The following is a 20,702-nucleotide window of genomic DNA, read 5'->3' on the forward strand; positions in this document are numbered from 1 at the left end:
ACGTATTTGAATAAAGTTTCGTATTCAAGAGGCGCTGACGCGGCGAGGGCGGGGCCAGCAATGCAGCCGCGGGAGTGTTGAGAGCTCAACTTTTGTAAAGCAGCTGACGCGGTAGAGGCAGAACTGCACAAGGTTAGTTTTAATTAGATTTATTTCAGTTGCTTGTATGGTCGTTTTACAAATTATGCATTACTTTAGGGAAACACGTATAGCTACATTTGAGTATCGAAAACATATGCACCCCTTTGTTCGACATTACAGGAAGTGTGTACATTGGATTTTCAGAAAGATTGTATATAAAGTAATTTCACAACCTTCTTCACAATAGTAACGTCATTGCCTTGACAGTTCTTACAACGTTGGGAATTCACAAATCCGAAATAAACTGATTTGTATTCATATATAGTTATTAATATAGTATGAAGCCCCCTACATCTGAAAGTGAAAGAAAGTGAAGGCCAATCTATACTTTACTAGTGTGTATGCTGTGTAATAGTTACACGTAATATTTTATTTGCATATGTATGCATCTCTCTCTCTTTGTAATTTGCGTGACACGAAGAAAACGTTATGCAGTAGCACACTAGGCAACACTGTTATTTAGCATGGTGTTAATCATGTGTCTTTCACAGTACTGTACAATGGCTGAGACGTCTTCACTGATAAAGCTGAGCCCACTGCTTCTGCCTCAGAACAAGGACAAGACTGTGTACGATGGGTTTATCACAGCTCAGGTAGGTAACAGATACAGTGTGCACTTTGAAATGCTCTTTGTGCAAACCTGGCAAATCTGATTGCAAAGCCTAAATCTGAAAGTGAGCAACCAGTAGCTGAATTCCAAGTACAGTACTTGATTTATGTATCCTACATATTATTTACATTTTAGATTGTCTTCCATTACTAAAGTTATACAATGTTAATTCAATGTTTTGTTTCATTTCAGGAAAAGGATTTCAGAATAAGAATCGTCTTGCCATCCGATCATCAGCTGAAACACGCAAGGTAATGAGGAAAGCCTGATTGTAAAAGCCTGACGTAAAGCAGGATTGCATGTAGAATTCTTATCATTACTGTCTTTGATTTAGGAAAATCTATATTTGGGTAGTCAGGTGTGTGTACCTTATTTCCCCATATTATATTTTTTCCATTTGGATCTGTTGGATACACCTGTTATTTCTCGCCTTCCTCTGTGGACAAAGTCATGTGCTCTCAGCCTACTAGCCTACTTACTGGCCACCAGCTCACAGCTTCCTTGATTTGGGCCATGCTTTGGTTTCTTTGCCTTTTTCTCTGGGTTCACTTACATTAGGAAGGTGATTTTCCAGAACACAATTGTTGCAGACGTTGGCTTTGCTCAATGCTGCAATGTTTTAGCAGTTTCTGGTAATACAACTCAAGATTAACGTTGTTTCTTTATTTTTCCTCAGGCTGCAGTGCTGCTGGCAACTGAAGCAGATATTGCATGGATATCAACATATCATAAAACAGGTAAAATAGTCCTGTAAAAAAAGATTATCAAGCCATGCTGAAAAACGGAGTAAAAACGGAGTGCACTTAAGCTGATATTTGTGTTATTGTGGGGGTGGGTGCAGGGTTTTTGTAATGCTTTTCATTATTTATGTTTTTTTTCTCTCTCTCTCTCTCTCCTTAACTAACATGCTTTAAAAAAAATCATTTTTGTAAGCCCCACTGTTAGGGCATTAGGACTACATTTTATATTTTACCCAAGGCAGTAAAGTTCATTATTTTGATAGATTTAAGATGTTATTAATATTTAAAGCTTATGGCTGCAACTATAAATCAAGTCCTAGACAGTGAACATATTTTGAACTGCTCATTTATCTTGGTAAAAAAATAAAGAAACAGATTGAAACAGATTTTTTTTCTTCCAAATTGGCATGTGGTGTCATTTATTGAACTTTTTGCTAATTGTTTTACCTGTTCAGAGACTGCAGCATTCTTCGGATTTGCTGGGTTTTATGTTAGAGCTGAAAGCTGTTTTGGTGAGTTATACACATTTTAACATGTCTTTGTTCCTTTATTTAATAAAATTGCAATACAGTATATAAAGGTACTGTTTTACTCCATCCAAGTATTCCACAGCAGATGTATAGTGGGTTATTCAAATGACTGATACGTTGACTATCATGTTCATATACACAGAATAGAACAGTGTTATTATCTAAATTTTCTTCCAATAAAAAAAACGTATGCTCTCCTTATAATCTAGTATCCTGCATTTAAATCATTACATTCTTCAAGTCAACTTCAAGGACTATATGCACTTATTTTCTTTACACATATACTAGCTGAACAGCTGTACTTTGCTACATCCATTTTCCCTTTTATCCTGACAAGTGCCCCGGTCCCTGCCAATTATTAATGTCCCCAACACATGACATTGCCACCACCATGCTTTACAGTAAGGATGGTGTTCTTTGGGTGATGCACCAGTCTTGGCCATAAAAGCCTGTAGCTCTAGTTGCCATTGGCCTCTTGTTAGCCTCTCCAGTTAGTCTCCTTGCTTGGTCATCCAGTTTGGAGGGATGGCCTGATCTAGGCAGTGTCTTGATGGTGCCATATACCATTTACTTGTTAATACTGGTCTTGACCATGCTGCAAAGGATATTCAAGATATGTGATATCTTGCTATACCCATCCCCTGATTTGTGCCTTTCAACAACTTTGTCCCAGATTGCTTATTCTTGGAAGTTTTGGGGAACGATGCAGTGACAGCTGGTTAACGCTGTTAGCTTGTTCGCTGAACCCCCAGTATTTTTATTAATCGTTTGCACTTGCTGTTTATGGGTGACGTGTGTTTCATTTCCCCCACTCACGTGACACTAGGACATCAACAATTCTGTATTCTATAATGTTTTACAAAGAATATCAGTATAAAGAGTTATGGAAATATGTTCATGCTTTTTGTGTATAAAGAAACATTTCTAAACCAATAACATAATTGAAATCTACATCTCTCTTTCCCTCTCATTTCCTGTGCTTTTGTGTACGTATATTCTGTGTATGTGTTTTATTTTATTTTTGTATTTTTTCTGTTGTCTTAAATTACTTATGTATTTCCCCAAAGGAACTGGCACTGAAGAACAAGCAGGAATTACACGCAGCCCCCCCTCCACAGTACTACACACAGCTTATTAAAGAAATAGAATGCCTTGGATGGGATAAGTATGTTTGCTTTTGAATTTACTTACAATATTTTCAACATCCATCTGTATTTGTCATGGCATAATTGGAGGCTTCTGGTCTTATGGAAAATGTCTTGTCTATGGATTTTATTAATAAAATCATTCAGCGTCCTAATGCATAACAATAAGGGTAGACATGCAGGAAGACTATGACTTTGTGAATACATTTGGATCTGGTTTGAGTCGTGTCCAAGATTCAAACCAAATCCAGGTAACCTGTGATATTTAAATAAGTTAAACCAATGAGAATGGGAACACCAAGTAATATAATCCTCCATCGCACTCCTTTTGGCAGTTGGCTGAATTCCCCACAGATGTGGTGTGATGTCTGTGATAATTGGAATTCTACTTGACATTGCTAGGGGATGCAGATTTTAGGAATTTGATTCTTGATTGGATAAGCAATCAGTCAATTAGCTACCAGTCAAAGGCATTGACTGAGTAAAAGGGGATCGCTTAAAGTCCATTTATTCCAAATGCTAGGTTCAAATTTGCATTACAAGAAATGGTGCAGAGAAAATGTTGCCCAATAAGGATACTTGCAATCTGAAGTGAGGGAAAGTCATTTTTTTGTGCTTTGTATGTCTTGTGATTAATTTGTTTCAAATAAACATACTTGTTGTGGTCTAATTCTACCCTTTTCTTTAATAAATAGCTTAACGAATAATGCTGTCATATTTCTGAATGCAAATTGTTCTAATTAGAAACCTACCTCTCGAGTTTAATGGGGGATTTTGAAGTTATGTGAAATAAGGTGAATATTTTAATAATGAATTATAGACAGAAGCACAAGATATGCATAACAACATGCTCATTGTCTATTAGTAAATGCACTTGAGGTTAATTTATCTGCTTAATTGGCATTAGTGTTAATAGCCCCAATTTCTATCTTTAGGAAAATGATTGGTCATATGAAGTTAAATTTCAGTAAAAACTGTAATTTGTAGTAATTTTTTTTTAGAACACTGAAGAAATTGGAGCCTTTGTTAATTATCACATCGACAGGGTCAAGTTAGCCCCACCCTCCTATAGAGTGAAAATGAACATTACAAACCTCTTACCATTCAGCAGAATGTAGCCTTCTGGTTATCATTTTTCTTATAGGGTTTGGAAGAAAATGTTCAGTTAATTTTTTTTTAACTGTAGCACTTACAAATAGTTAGCAGTATCTGTGTGTTTTATTTCACCTTTAAAGAAATTTCATTTTTTATTTAAGTTTATTACTTAAAAGTACTATATTCCTTTGCACATTTCTTTAATTGGACTACGAGACATTTCCCAATAACACTAACTCTGACCATTCAACTGGCTTTCTGGAGCTTTTAAGAATTACATAATCTATTCATGGTACTGAAAGTTTCAGGTAGCTGATGACATTGAAGAACATCTCAGTAATTAGAAGTAATGCTTTTCACCTTGCTTTTAACATGAAATGCTTGTCAGTTGAACTGCAACTTTTGTCTGCTAAATATTACATAACCGAGGATGTGTCTGCCATCTATCATTAAACATCATCAATTAAAAAAAAATCTTTAATTTTCTTACAAATTTTAATAACCTCTCAATCAGCCTGTCTCACAAATTGTGATTGACTAATTCATATATCATCGCAACCCGTCAGTGTGTGAGGAGGATAGTTAATTGATGACACTCCTGTCATATAGTTTTGCCAGGTCGTTCTCTCATTGTGAACCAAAATGCAGAAATATCTAAATTCATCATTAGCTTCTGGCTTCTGTAAAAGTTTCCTAGGTAAAAACCAGCCGAAATATCCTGAGATACTGTATTGTTCAGCTTCAGAAAACAAAAGGGGGGAAAAAATCCTGTCACTATGATGTCATCAACGTAGCACAAGTTGTTTATTTCTAAGGATATTTAAATGTAATCACTTAGCCAACAGATGAATGACGTTGATGGAAATAAAAGCCCCTGAACAAGAGCTCAGTATTTAACGAGGAAAGGAGAATGTATGTGAGTGTAACCCTTACTGTATAAAAACTGCAGAGATGCATCAAAGGGTCTGACAGAAAGTTTTATGTGTACATAAGTACGGGCTGACAGGAACCTGCTGTGTGTTCCAAAGGTCTCTGTGATGGAAAACTGCAACATGGTGCTCACTGACCACAGCGTGAGCCCTGACACGTATTGTAAATAACCCTGAGATATATGGTCACATTAAGCAACAGACTGGTGTATTAGCAGCAGTAAATCTGTGACAGCAGAAATACTTGGCACTCAGGACCTTGTCCATTTGATATTAGTTTCAGATTAATAGTAGGAAAGCAAACACTTCCAGCCACCTCGACCACCCTTTGATTTCATGAACCATTTATACCTAACCATATATATAACTTTTATTTATTTATTTATTTTTGTCTCTCAGGCTTGTGTCCATTGACACAGAATTTAGCACTCTGAAGCTGAAGGCTGAAGACACTTCTGGTCGGGAACATCTGATTACAGTTAAATTAAAGGCCAAGGTGAGAGAGATGTGTGTGTGTGTGTGTGTGTGTGTGTGTGCGTGTGTGTACTATATACATTTTATTTTTTTCTCTTCACATTTATTCGTTTTCCAGTCAAGAAAATATATGTTTAAAGTAGTTAAATGTGGATAGTTAAACTCTTCTTCTTGATATTTTGAAAACTTGAGAGATGATTACCTTAAACCACACCACAATTTTAGTACAGGAATGGACATTTAAATGCCAATAAATACAACCAAATAGTTTCACAGAAAGATGGCAAAGATAGGATAACAGACACAGCAGCCAAAACAAAATCTTACTTAATACTTATTATTTAAAGAGGGTGTTGGAAGTAGAGGCAGCTTTAAAAAGGAAAAGATTGTTGATAGAGCTGTAAGTATATTATGCAGCCATTGTATGTCATTTCTGATGTCGGGGTTATTATTTCTCTTTTAAGAGACACTACATGTGTTAGGTAATGACACAAGGTAGCACTCCTACTCTTTACAGAAAAATACAATGCATCAGTCAAACTACGTTTAGGAGCTTACTGACTCAAACACATTAGCAGTGTAATATAAGATATAGCTCTCTTTTAACCAGTTTCCTTCTGCATGTTTTAAAGCTTTTCTAAATTGTAAACCTAAGTAAGCAATTATGTAGAAAAAAATACTCTTCCTTGCTACCATTTCAGTCATTATTTCAACATCATCTGTTCATTTGCATTTTTACTGAATTAGCAGAGTGGATCTTTCCCTAACTTTGTGCCTAAATGTCTTTAATGCAGTCTGATACTGTGAAACTACTAATTTAGTCCATTTAGATTTTATGAGGGCTTTATACAGTGCCCATTTTTCATTTATTTACTGACTTACTTAAATTCTATCCATCAAAAGATTTTCCCTGACCATTTCCTTCTGCTGGGTAATTATAAGGTAGATCTGGTTACTATTATATGCTTTTAATTGTATTCTCCCCCCCACATGCACTTAACGCTACACCTATACAGATAGGCAAGGCGATGGTACAATCACCCTCATCATCTTAAAGAATGGAATGGGACCGGACAGACACAATATTTCTGGTCCGCTGAAAAGATGGACTTGTGCTCTAAAGGCTGAGAGCTAGTTCTCCAGCGGAGCTGCAGCCTAAGCCATATTTAATCTTTTGTCATGGTGGAAAAGGAAAGAGGCTTTCGGCCACCCTTTCGCAGCTTATTCCTACATTTTCTCTCTGGCATATTTTACAGGTTTAACTATCTACTTAGTATTAAATTGGAAGCTGAAAACACTATAGATGAAAGCAGCGGTACTATAATGATTAGATTCAGCAGGGTGTGAAATCCCCTGGTGACCACCTGCCCACTGTAGTTTAAAAATAGCTCTGATCAGCCAAAATGCACATCTGCCTGCCAATTGCACTAGGTCAGTTTAAACAACTTCACCAGGAAAGTTCACAGATTATAGAGGATAATAGTGACACAGACACGGGACTCGGTTAATAATAATATTCTGTCTGCATACATTGCTCCTTCACGGTCTTGGCGATAATCACCCGTTCTTCATTGGGAATGTTCCTGAAAATACGGTGGGGTGGAAATGCCCTGTTGTGTGTAACTCTTATATGATGATGTAATTTAATATACTTATTATTTTTACCTCTGAGTCAAAATTAAAAAGGCGTAGGTATTCTGTGGTCTTCGTGAACTAATTGGTGACATCTTGTTAACGCCACTCAATTACGGTTTCAGTTTTTTTTTAGGTACCAGTCACAATGGGTGTTCACAACGCACCATAAACTGCTTCTTTGAGTGATCTGAGTAGATACCTTGAACATACACGTTCACTTGGGTGAATGAAAATAACGCAAAGACTACGAAATGAGCAGTCGGCTTAGGAAGCACTGAAAAAAGCAGTACGTGTTTTATTTCTTTTCAGCACCCAGCAGAACCCCCTGACTTCTCCGCTGACTTTCCAATCCCCCTGGTCATCGGCTGGACATGTCAGGTACTTTATGCTTTTTTCCATCCATCTATACTTTATAAATGATTGCAGTTTTCTGATTTCAGCTGAGGTATTTATGTTATGAATTATATAAATGTATTTATTTATGGCATGTATTCTAAAAGAAGACTTGCATTTCTGATTGGTATACTGTACAGCTGAGACTGTAAATGTGGATATTCAAAGCTGAACATGATCTATAGAGAGGATTTGCTAATTAAATTCAAATTTCGTGAAAATTATGAAATGCAAGAAAAATGAGCAGCGTGTTACGTAACACATGATTAGCTTTTTAAGCCTGCATTAAGAAAAAGAGATTTTAAGCAGCACAGAGGAGATTACTGATAGTGTCTATAAAACAAAATCAGGGTTCTTTCATTTTTAACTACAGATACATACCAATTCATACTTGCCATTTTTGAGTATTTTTTAAAAATGTTGGCTTTTTCTGTATGGCATCTGTACAGAAATGCATAGTGTTACCTTATGGTCCCTGTCTTCCTGCTGGGTTGATAATGTTTTGATGTATTTTTCTTCTGCTGTGATGAGAGGCCTGCCGCTGCTGCCGTGACATGTTCATTTGAATGAATAATTATTACTTGCACCATGTCAAGATGAAGATAGTAGGGCTCTTTGCGTCATGGCAGGCGCAGTTTCCAGTGCAGGTGTCTCGCAGCATGAGGAGGGAGAGCCAGGGCACTGTAGCCCAGAACCAGCACTCCTCGAGAGTGAGGAATGAGAGCCAAGGGCAAAAATGATGTTTCTGAATGGGTTCCAAAGTGAGACAAATATATCCTTCATTAGCAAGTATAATGATATAAATAGTTGTAATTTGTTAGCAACTAAAGACCAAATGTAATGGCTAAAGCTACACTGACCTTAAAATATGACATGTAGATTACAGGAAAGACTACATCTGGTCACTTCCCAGTCGCCACTTTCTTGTTGGGCTGCAAATTAAAAATAACTCACCTTTTTCTCAGTAGATTTTTTGTTTTGTTTATTTATTTTTTTAAGATGGTGTGTGTGTGTGTGGCAAATGTGTAACAGGCTGATAATTAAAAGGAATAGAACCATTGGAAGGTGAAATTATGCTTGTATGTCCCTTAAAGACGTGTCTGTTGATCACTAAACCAGGTCTTATGGTCCTTTGAAGATTATTCTTTCGCTTGCATTCATGTGAATAAATGCATTTCCACAGACCTGGTCTTTTGTTTATGATTAGGTATTTTCTTAATAACCATAAATATGATTCTCCAAGCTCGTCAAGGAGAAGATATAACTAGAATCTTTGCAGAAAAAGGTGAGATGAGGATATATATTATTATTAAAGAATGATAAGTGGGGCTGACATGAATGGGGAAATGATTGAATATTCTCAGTACCCATTTTTCATGACATACCATTTACTATTTTTATTCCTCCAAGTTTTTAAACTGTTACCTCATGTGAACGTTTTAATATAATATACAACCAGTGAAAAGGATCCTTATGAAAAGATGTTGTTGATGGTGTGAGAAGGGTGGAGTTAAGTTTAGCCATTTCCATGTGGCTTGCCTATAGCTCCTAGTCAGCAAATATTGCAGTGAGGTGAGCCAACCTTGGAAGTTTTTCCTTTTTTCTTTTTCTTTTTTCCTCCCCTCCTTAACCTATCTGAATGCCAAATCCCATTCTGGCCTACCTCTGGGTCTCCAGCCAAGACTAGCAGTTTGCTTTGCCAGGACTCAATCCTCACACTTGGCTCTGAGCAGTTTGTCTGATTAGAACAGTGGAGAGTGAGCTCCTTATCCCAAGATCTGGCACCACTAGTGTTATTTTCATTCTTGGCTGATAACATGACATTTTTTACCATTGAAATGTCATATTGTGGAATTTTGGAGCACAAGGAAGGGAGCACCTCATATTACATGTATAATGCAGTTCGGGTAGCATGTGTAAAAATATTTGTCGAACTTATTGACAAGAACAAATTAAAGGTTTATGACAGAAAACATACGTTATCCCCCACCCCTGTTATTGTTTATGAATCTTCTTGGATATATTGTACTGAAGCCTGAAGGGGGAATGAATCAACATTTTTTTAATTGTGTGGTTTATTTGTACATCTACCCACCCCACATCCCCACCAACCCTAGAAAAACTCACATTGATCTGTATTTAGGCTTAAGATTTTATAATGGTCTGTCAGCTTTTTGGTAAATCACGAGGATAGTGATAATAATAATAATAATAATAATAATAATAATAATAATAATAATATTATACTTTAAATAGAGCCTATATACTGAATATAGGATTATAATAAATATTTCAAAAGAACATAGACTGTTTGCCATATTCAGAATGTATTATGTTTTAGTAATGTACTTTGTGAAGGCAGGCCTTTGAAATAGCCTTTTAGTGTAACTGAAAGCTTTTCAATACCCAAATGGTTAAGAATATAAAGTTATTAAGGAATATTCATCAGTCTAGTGATGGAGGGTAAGAAGTCAAAACGGGAAACACTGAGTGTGAGTGTTGAGAAAATTATACCATTATATTAAGTGTCATAAGAGTACATAAGCCAATATTCTGGAAATGTATAAAAATTAATAAATGCTGAAAATTATAGCCCTTAAGATAGGAGTTATTCTAATCAAAGATCTAGCTAAATGACTTCTATTATGTGGCTGGAGGTATTACAAAAGGAAGAAATTACTGATCAAGATAATGATTAACATTACACCCTTATTCATTTTACTGGAAAAACTTGATTTTATACTGCTGTTACTCTAGGTATGAAAGGTAAGGCATAAAAATCTTTGTTCAAGGGAAACTTAACAGGTAATTAAAGCGAGCGATTCATTTAACATCTCCCTTCCCTGCTCACTGTTTATAAAACTGTGTCCAGAAGCAAGAACCAGTATAGATTGTTTCATTACATGTTCGTCTCTGTAGCACATAAAGATAAATAACAACGACATCCTTGTACCATCAGAAGAAAACCCTATGCTTACTGTGTGAGCATGCAGCGTGTGTATGTGTGTCTGTCTACAAACTGCATTACATTTAGAGGCAGCTATCCTGGACCTAGAGCAAAGAGTCTCCAATGCTAATATTTATCCTTGCAGTGCAATAATTTTCCTTAAAGAAAGCACACCTTTACTAATACTAATTTTTGCTTTGATGTTTTCTAATCCTATTTAACATTCCTTATCTTTTAGGAATTCATATAATTTTGCAGTTTGTCGAGATCCCTAGCATGAGACTTTGGGTTAAACCACTTGTGATGTATTGGCAGCACTGTTGCCTGACAGCTTGTCTGAATGGAATTCCCTCTACATCCAAAAAAGAAATGTGAAAATATTGTTTTGATGGATATGTGCTCTTTCCAGGTTAAATACATTTAAAATAACATATACGGTATTTGAGCATGTTCAAATGTACAGTTTTTTACTTTGTAGTTTACGTGGTGCCTGAAAACCTTTTTTTGTTCCTTTGTACTTTTCAAGGAACCGTCATTTGATTAAAAATGAAGTAATTAAGTTAAATAAATAAATAAATAAAATAATGAAAATCAAAGTATACTTCATTTTCTTGTCACTTTCCTCACCTTTTCCCATAATCCTTAAGTTTTCAGGCAGGTTTTGTGGATTACATCAGAAGGCCTCAACTTGCAGAGCAGTAGGCCAGAGGACTCTACTGTTAGCTTTAGGCTTCTTGAGCAGATGGGGCTGCTTTACTGTAATATAACTTAAAATAAACTTACTGCATTCAGGGATCTCTGCTCCAGACTAAACCTTTCAGAATAGTTTAGATTAAAGGCAAATGCCCGATTTCTCCAGCTGGATCGTCCGTCCAGAGAACATGACCTGCAGTCTGTCATGCTGACAAGAGACCATAAAGCCAGGCCACCTTTTATCAGCTGTCAATCATGTGGCTTGATTTATGAGTCAGCCCTGCAAGACGCATTTAAGTTATTAAAGTAGTTACACATGTGTAGTTTTAAAATGGAAGTTAGTGGCTGCAGTAGCTGATTAAGATTAGAAATGATAGGGAGATTAGTTTTTTAATGAAGGGGAATGTTCGTAAGCTGTTTGTTGACTCTGAAGCTTCAAATTCTTCCAGTTTTCCCTTGTATCTCTTACTGTATAACCTTGTTGTGGTTCCATTGAAAATACAACCCAGAAATCATTTTCAGACACTGAAAACACATTTGTTTTATTTTAAAGACTTGCATAAACTAGTGTCAGCATGTATATTTTTAGTAGGGTTGAAAATGAAGAATCAGGATTTCAGCATCCATCACGGTTTCCATAATATTTATTCTGAAAATCCCCAAATCGACATCAAAAATAAAATTGAGCACTTTATGATACTAAGTTTGATAACCCCACTGTATTTTTAATTTTTTCCAGGATTCCTACATTTTACATGGGTTTAGCCTTGGCAAGCCGCAGAGCAATGTTAAGGTAGCATAAACCTTAACAAAATAAAATGCTATAAAATAAATCTCAATGAAGGAACATTTGCCATAGACTGTCTTTGCATTTACCACTGGTACTATATCTAAAAGCTATGTGTAGTTTTATTACTGGGTATACATTCAAGTTGAATTGACAACAGTTTACCACTAATGAAAACTCTATGATAATGAAAACCTAAGACTGTACTTTTAAATCTGAGCAAAAAGCAGATGAATGTCAATGTGAAACTGACAATCATACACAGATGGACACTGTTAACCACTTTGGGCTAATTTAGGAGTCGTTTACCAGCTGTTTAGCTGTAAATGATATGATACTTTCATCTGATAATGTAAATAGCTGGTGTAGGATTTTGGAGACTGTCTAAATGTGAGAGGAGAGTGAGGCAATTTAATTGATATCAGGAATATGCTGTTTATTATTGAAAGAAAGCATGTGAATTTCTAAACCCAGTGCCTGCTTGTCAAAAAGTCGGTTACGAAAGCCTGCATATGTGTACACGTTAAAACCGAGCAAATGTAGTTTTATATTCATGTTATACTTCTGATACATTGATTCCTTTTAGAAAATGCAAATTACATTTCAATATTCTGTATGTTTGACAGAATGTTTACTTCTAACTAATAATACAAATACTATATAAACATCATGTCCTGTTTTTGTTTGCTTGTTTGTTTGTTTTTTGTGTGTATGTGTTTTTTTGAAATACTTTTCAACTGATGGTTGGGTTGATGTTGTTTTTAGAATTAAATTTTAACGCTTGCACTTAACTGCGCACAGGGTGTATTACTCTTTTGTAATGTAATAGTTACTTGTAAGAGTCATATTCTTTGCTGTTAAGGTTTATCCTGCCTCAAAACCACCAAATTGTGCAGTACAGTGAATATGTTGTTTGAAATGACAAGGTAGCACAAATTAATGCCTGTTATTGTGTATTAAAATGATTTTACTTCTAGTCTGTAGTGGCTAATGCCTGTGTGGTCATTACATCTATTTAAAAAAACATGCACAGTCTTATGAAGGGAGACCATGACCCGTTGTCCCCTGGGGCAGTTTGCAGCAGATTGTGAAGTTTGGTTTTTAAAACATCTGAAAACTGTATTGTTTTAAAAATAAGCATTTGAATGTTACTGTTGGTAGCATGCCATCTAACATACTCCACTATTGATTCATTCATAGAGCTCTCTGATACACATTCACAGCCAGTTTCTGGCAGCGTTGGAGTCATTAAAGGAGTTTTGGGATGTAATGGATGAATTTGATGAGAAGACCTGGGTGCTTGAGCCAGAGAAGCCAACCAGAAGTGCCACAATGCGAAGAATTGCCATAGGTAATTCCCTCTCTACCACACTTATTATTAGTGTTCCTAATTAGCACTCTGAGTGCTTAACAAATAACTGCACTGAAGGGAAGTGGTAGGGAAAGCCACCAAACCTACCATTGCAGATTACACGGTGTAATCCAGAACCATGGTAAGGAGGTTAAGACAGAATGGCTCTTTTTCTGATCCCATACGTGGCGCTGGCAGGATACTTGGTGGTGCAATCCTGTGTTTTCTGTTCAGCAGTAATGTTCTTACAGTTGAATGAGATTCCAGGATGGGTATGAAGAGGGCCCAGTGTAATTGGTTGGGAGTTACTTGCATGTGCTCACTGAAGATTAACCAGTTCTCAGTCTGTTCATGTTATCTTGGATTCAAATCGGTGAGGATTTTTAAATGCAAATTAAAGTAAAACTTTACTGAAAAATCTGATTCAACATCAAACGACAAACCCGATACAGTGGGTTGGGATAATCTTCCAAGACTAGGGGAGCAATTTCACCAAATAACAGGCTGGTGTATACAATAAAACCTGTATTTTATATAAATCAGTATCCGAAATGAAAACAAAACCTTAAAGGTCTATTTTTTTTTTTTTTTATTACCATGGTGATTTCAATAGTGGCTTGTCTTCGAGGCGTTTTAAAACCAAGTTACGGCTAGGATGACAAGAGCGGGCATGTGTCGGGCTGTAAAAACCAAGCCAGATGTCACTGTGAATGTGTCTGGAATCTTCAGGCAGTGCAAAAAAAGGAAAAAGGGCAACCGTGTTTGTCATTGAGATGTTCCTTCCAGTCACTTACAGAATACAAGCTTAAGGAAAGCCACCCAAAAGCCACAGAGCCAGGATTGTGGTCAGCATGAACCAAAATTCCCTTCATTCTAATTACCAAATTCACCTTTAGTGGGTGTCATATTATGGTCAATTTGTAGCAAATGAGAAGGGACATTCTGTTTAAGGCTGTACTATATTACTTACATATAGCATCATGCTTGAGCTTTTTCATTATTTATTTATTTATTTATGTATGTATTTTACATTTTACTGTATCTCTCAGGAAACAACGTCTCAATAAACATTGAGGTGGATCCAAAACATCCTAAAATGTTACCCGAGTGCTGTCTCCTTGGAGCTGACCATGGTATGTATACATAGTTAGGTCCGTAATTGTTTGGACAGTGACTCAATTGTCATCATTTTGGATCTTTATGCCACCACAATGGATTTGAAAGGAAACAATCAAGTGTAAAGCTTTAATTTGAGGGTAGTTCCATCCAAATTGGGTGAACAGTGTAGAAATTACACACATTTTTATATGTGGTCCCCACAATTTTAGGGGCTCAAAAGAAATTGGACAAACTAACATAATCATGAATTAAATTGTGAGTTTCAATACTTGGTTGCAAATCCTTTGCAGTCAATGGCTGCCTGTAGTCTGAAACCCATAGACATCACCAGATGCTGGGTTTCTTCCCTAGTGATGCTCTGCCAGGCCTGCACTGCAGCTGGCTTTAGTTCCTGCTTGTTCTCGATTGTTTCCTATCAAATCCATTGTGGTGGAGTACAGAGCCAAAATGATTACAATTGTGTCAGTGTCCAAATATTTATGGACCTAACTGTATATGTTAGCATCATTATATGTAAATTACTTTCTCTTGACTGACAAAAAAGGTGATTGTTGTTTTTTTTCTTTTTTATAGTACATAGAATATAGAATTTATAGTAGGTAGAATATTCACTTGACATTTCTTTTTCATTTAATTTTAGTGTCTCCATCTCTCACCTCTCTCAGCTCTGGAAAAAATTGAGACCACTTAACATTGATTTCTGAACTTGGAGTGGAGTCTTAATTTTTTCCAGAGATGGATACCCCACTGCGTCTTAGCTCCTTGGTGGTTTATATTGCTAAACTTGGATTTGCTTTGAATTTGTTTTGTTGCCTTTGTCTTTTGCTGCAGTCAAGACAAGACATCTGTGGAATCATTGTAGTCTTATTATTAGTCTACAAACAATGAGGGGGAGGGGATCAAAACGATTGACTGTTTTCATTAGCTATATTTTAAGTGTGTATCATTTTACCATAATAAATACAGATTCAGGACTGTTTAAATCTGTGTAGATTGTGTTGATCTTTTCTAGAATGTGACAGTACCTAGATAACTTTTGGCTAGTCAAGAACTGAAATAGAATCAAACTGGCACCGTTATGACAGAGGAGATGGGATCTGTGGGCAGTGCATTTTAATTTAATTTTTGTTAAGATAATATACATATATATTTTTTATTTGTCCAGCTGTTTTATATAGCACTGGATCATGCTCATGTTTTTTTATTTATTTTTTATTTCTATAATCTATCACCTTGTTTATTCATCCTTGCCTATACGTACTCTAGACTTTCACTAACTTCTACTGAAAAACCTTGTGGGGTATTGAGTTTATCTGTTTATGTAAAGCAAAAAGTTAAGGAGCCTCTTTCCTCAATGTTTGTGCTATTCAGTTAAAGATCAATTTCTGTTTGGTGTGTTTATACGTATAATAATGCACACACAAATGTTTATATGTAAACTTGGCTCAGATTCGGGTACAGTATAAAAAAAAAAAGTATTTGTTTGAGGCTTTCATGATTGTTTCTTTAAATCCAAGGTCATGCTTGGCTAACATTGACATACAGAACATATTATTGGTTGCCTAGCAATGTTCTTCATTGATATTAAATACACACTTCAATAGCCAGGCATGACACACAGTGAACCTCAAAAACCGAGGTCAGTTTATGTAGAAATAAAGCAGTTTGCACATACAGTGACAAATCACTGCAGAGTGATGTACCAGTATTTGTTTGTTTCTTGAAATGGAATAATCATTATTTTAAGATGGTGAGTGATTTACAATCTTCTGAGATATGTAGCAAGTATAGTCCTTGTATTATCATGATGGGGGAAGGATCAATGTCAAGAAAAGTCACAAGGCAGAAAAACTAATCTTCAAATTCTCTGCATTACATTATTATAGTTTGACACAATCAATTGGAATTTATCAGGCGGTGTGTTATTGGCACTAACAGACACCAAATATAAGACCATTTTTGGATAAAGTACATTTGGTTTATGCTGGCACCCTGCTTTAATGTGCTCTATGAAAGGCTTACATTTATGTTTTTTTTAAAGCTCTTTTGCATTTGACACAGGTAATGTGTTTTATAATTAGATTAACTATCATTGTTTGTATTTGACACATGTTCCCATTTCTTCTCCACGTGTTATGTTAGAGTTACTTGCACAGTCTCGGCAGGATCTGCGAATAAGGTCACTAGAAAAGCAGTAAAGTGTCCTGTTTCACAGTAGGACAACACAATTAGTTGTAAGCACAGGATGTAATGATGTCATTGGCTTGCAAGGGCAAATGGCATAACTGTTTTCTATGTTGTTAGAATTGCTAGGCTCAGAAGCATGAATGGAGTTTTAACGCCAGTAAACATTGTCGACTTTGCTTGCATTGCATCAAGGTTAAGATATCTGGCTTTTTGGCAGTAGTTTAAATATTTTCAGATTATCTCTTGCATTTTTCTTTTTAATGATTGTTGCATGAAACACCTCTAATATTTATATCATCACCATCATCAGCCTTTATCGATTCACTGTTGGATGAAAGCCTCACCAAGTTGTTTCAATTAGCACTTTCTCTTTTCCAGATCACACCAGCAAAGCTTCTGAAAAAATACCTAGAAGATGACCACATGGGATGGGAAGATGAAATAAGAAGCTGTGTTGGTGTGTTCTGGAAAACACTTGATGTACATTGAAATGAACAGGCACCTAACATTCAAAACATAAATGCAGTACACCAGTTTTCCAGATCTCAAGTTGGTGAATTAGTTAGGTCTTGAATAGCTACAGTTATTACAATTGACAGTTTGATTCCTTGAAGCTCTTATTAACCAGAATGAGTTAAGCAGCTAGCAGAATGGAAGCACAATTCCAGCTGTATAGTGATTTGTAGCTTGTGCAGTTTACCAGTGTGAACCACCCATACATGTAATAATGCATTCCCAATATACAGTATGAAAGTGAATTCAGTTACAGTTCCCAAAGACAGGAACAAGTTGTTAGTACTATGTGTGCAGGAAAGCAAAACTCCCAAACCATGGCAGATGGTGAAAAGTAAGGAAATATAAGTACATATCCTGCCCATTGCTAGGTCAGCATCACAACCCCTCTGCACAAGTCACACAAATTAAGCCAATGCACAGTTGGGAGCATATTATGCATGACTTTGTTGTTCTCAGAATCTTATTTTTGTTTAAACTTAGAATGGAATATAATTAAGTGAGTAAAGTGTTTCTTTATAATAGGAATAGCCCCATGAGATATAGCATTTTCCTTTTAGGAGTGTTTTTATTATTATTTAGTACATTCAGCGCCTTTCAATTACTTTCTTTCTTTTTCATAGTTGTCACCCCCTTAAGGAATAAGTTGAATGCCAACATACACTTATGGTAAGGAACTAATGAAGTGTTTGTTTCTTACACACATTCAGGATATTAAAGACTTGAATTTAAGGGACCGAATAATCTTTTGAAAGATTGTTATTCTTTCTGCAATTCAGAATATTTATATTTTCCTTTTTTTTTTGGATACATTTTTTCTATTTGGTTACACATTTTACTGGCATCATGAATGCCATCTTGGTTCATTGATGTGGCAGTACCTAATAAATTCTGCATTTCAAACAGGCCATGACTGTCAAAATGCATCATCAATTTACTGTCCCTTTTCCAGCATACAGTTTTTTTTCGGAAAATATACAATTCCTTATTACTGTATGTGTGTGTAATATTTTTAATTAGTCTGGGGAATGATATTCTGTTTGTTTGTAGGAACCCAGAATGCAGTGTACTACAGAACATGAAGGACATTTTGGAAATCGAATTCCCCACAGCTGCCTCCCACGAAAAAGCTGTATGTAACATTTTTTTCTTAAATTCTGTAATCAGATTTATGCTGTTACTCAATGCAAAAGAGTACCATTTATTATAATTGGATACTGAGTATCTATCTCCTTTAATTGGGTTGTTTACTGAGAGGAGCATTACAATAACAAAGGTTTCTGAATCTTAAGTAATATCAGGAGCTGTTTAATCATAGATCCATAATTTATCTTTTTTTTTTTTTTTTCTTCAGTTGACAGGGTGTTGTTTTTCCCCCACATTTACAGGTGATTAATGCATAAACGTAATTAACATTCTAAAGAGGTAATCGTTTAGTTGACCAGATGTTTAAATTTACCCTGCCTGCTTTTAATGGTTTGCTTAAAAAAAGTTATAATTATGTAAAAACAGTATACAAGTACTGTGTAGTAGTAAGAAAAGTGAACTCAATTGTGTATACTGACAAGTTATAATAATAATAATAACCATCATAATTTGATGCAAAGTCAAAATACATCACACTTGTTTTTAAGTCCAGTGCTCTTTTTAGGTGAAAGCGAATGTATTTTAAGGGAGTACAAAGGATGTATCTGAATATGAAAAAAATCATGAAAACACAAGATTTTATTATATTTCAGATTATGTAAAGGCTTTTTAAGTAACAATAAAAAAAATTAAAAAAGGTTTTATTGCTCAAGTATGCATCTCAGGATATGTGTTTTCTGTGGGGAAATGCTAAATAGATAAAATAAGCAAAACTGTAAAAGCTGAAGGTGAATTTAAAGTGTTATATGTCCTCTTGCTTGTTGCAGAATTTCAGTATGGAATGTGGCATTTGTTATTCATATCGACTTGATTCCGCCACACCAGATCAAGTGTGCAATGATCCACGATGTGGTCAGCCCTTCCATCAAGCCTGTCTATATGAGGTAAGAAATCATTACCAGCCAGACTGGAGCTGGAATTTGGTTTGTTTATAAATTGATTGCATCTTATTTTGTTTTGCAGTGGCTCAGAGGGCTTCCCTCCAGTAGGCAGAGTTTTAACACCATCTTTGGAGAATGTCCATACTGTAGAAAGGTACAGCATGCCTCCTTTATTGATACTTTGATCAAAAAGCAGACTTAGATGGTTTTAAAAAGGTGTAATTTATGTAGGCAAAATTGTATCCATGCTAAAAAAAAAAAAAAAAAAAAATCATGCTATACTTTTTTCTTTTTTTTTCTAGCCAATTACAGTGAAAATGACTATGAAGAAACCCTGATGAGTCTATTTGTTCAATGGATCTTGACTGAAGATGAAATCAGTACTATGGATGAACACACAGTTATTTCCTAAGTGTTTGATTTGAAATTCAAACAGCAAACAAAAGAAAGAAAATCAAGAACAGGAGTACACTTATTATACTGCTGTATAGTTTAACATGTGTAGGTATTGTGGATTCATTCCTGAATTCCTGTCTAGGCCGAGGTAGGACACAATCATCCCGGGTTGTTTCTTCCCTCTGTACATCATCAACCCATGTATTGCTTTGATTCTGTTCAGTGTCTTCTTTGGATTCCTTTATTCTATGGATCCTTTGGGCTGGTGAAACCTTTTTGTTCTGAAACAAAGCGTATTTGACAAGAACTTAGAGAAAGGTGTATGTTTTAACTAACTGCTCCTATAATTCAATGATCACTGGTAGAAAAAGCAAATCCCAAAGACGTTTTTGAAATGTTGTGTCCTTAAGATATGTTAACATAGTTTTTAAATATGACACAGAATTGTTAAAGCTGTACAATGTGTAAACCTGTGGTAATAAAGATTCAGTCTCAAAATTCTGAAATCCACATGCAGTGATTTTTATGGATTGTGTTTATATGACGCAAAACAAAGTCTAATTGTCTTATCATTGTTATAAGTTTAAAAAGTAAAATTTTGTAAAAAAAAAAAAAAGTGATTCAAACAGATGCTGTTCCTGTTGTGATAAAGAAGTCTCACCCACCTCCTTAGTTGAACTGCACACAGTTGTCGCCATTGTAGATTTTCTCTGGCGAGTGTTTGCTTGTGTTGCATTTTCATCTTTTTTTGAAATTTCTTTCTCCAGAGATTTTATTTTGGGTTTTGTCTTTTTTACCTTACCTTTTTTTGGTTCAGATTGCTGATTAGAGGGAGAGAAAAAAGGTTTTATTATATGGTATAATATACATTGTCCTAAAAATGTTCTGATTAGAAAGGTCTCCAAAAGCACATTCAACCTAATATTTGTAAGTATTATACTTTAGTTAAGTATAGGTTTTATTTTGAACATTTGACATGAAAACGGATGA

At 35.5% G+C, this 20,702-nt stretch overlaps 2 protein-coding genes across 2 annotated transcripts in view; one reads left to right on the forward strand and one right to left on the reverse strand.

Moving 5' to 3' along the window:
• The first annotated feature begins 18 nt into the window (after nt 1-18).
• fancl (FA complementation group L) lies at nt 19-20,218 on the forward strand. The gene is made up of 15 exons (XM_066697371.1): nt 19-132; nt 633-734; nt 944-1,002; nt 1,428-1,488; nt 1,947-2,003; nt 3,089-3,186; nt 5,590-5,686; nt 7,609-7,677; nt 13,320-13,470; nt 14,520-14,603; nt 17,913-17,958; nt 18,340-18,421; nt 19,203-19,319; nt 19,399-19,470; nt 19,619-20,218. Exons 2-15 carry the CDS (start codon nt 642-644, stop codon nt 19,652-19,654), a joined length of 1,122 nt encoding a protein of 373 aa, XP_066553468.1. The 5' UTR covers nt 19-132; nt 633-641; the 3' UTR covers nt 19,655-20,218.
• Nucleotides 18,997-20,702, reverse strand: part of vrk2 (VRK serine/threonine kinase 2) — a 28,286-nt gene continuing 26,580 nt past the window's right edge. The window contains exons 12-13 of the mRNA XM_066697370.1: nt 20,378-20,533; nt 18,997-19,993 (exon numbers count right to left, since the gene is read on the reverse strand). Of these exons, the coding sequence (XP_066553467.1) occupies nt 19,745-19,993; nt 20,378-20,533 (405 nt within the window). The 3' untranslated portion in view covers nt 18,997-19,744. The remainder of the gene's footprint in view (nt 19,994-20,377; nt 20,534-20,702) is intronic.

Source organism: Amia ocellicauda, chromosome 23 (genome assembly GCF_036373705.1).
Source record: "Amia ocellicauda isolate fAmiCal2 chromosome 23, fAmiCal2.hap1, whole genome shotgun sequence".
NCBI lineage: Eukaryota > Metazoa > Chordata > Actinopteri > Amiiformes > Amiidae > Amia > Amia ocellicauda.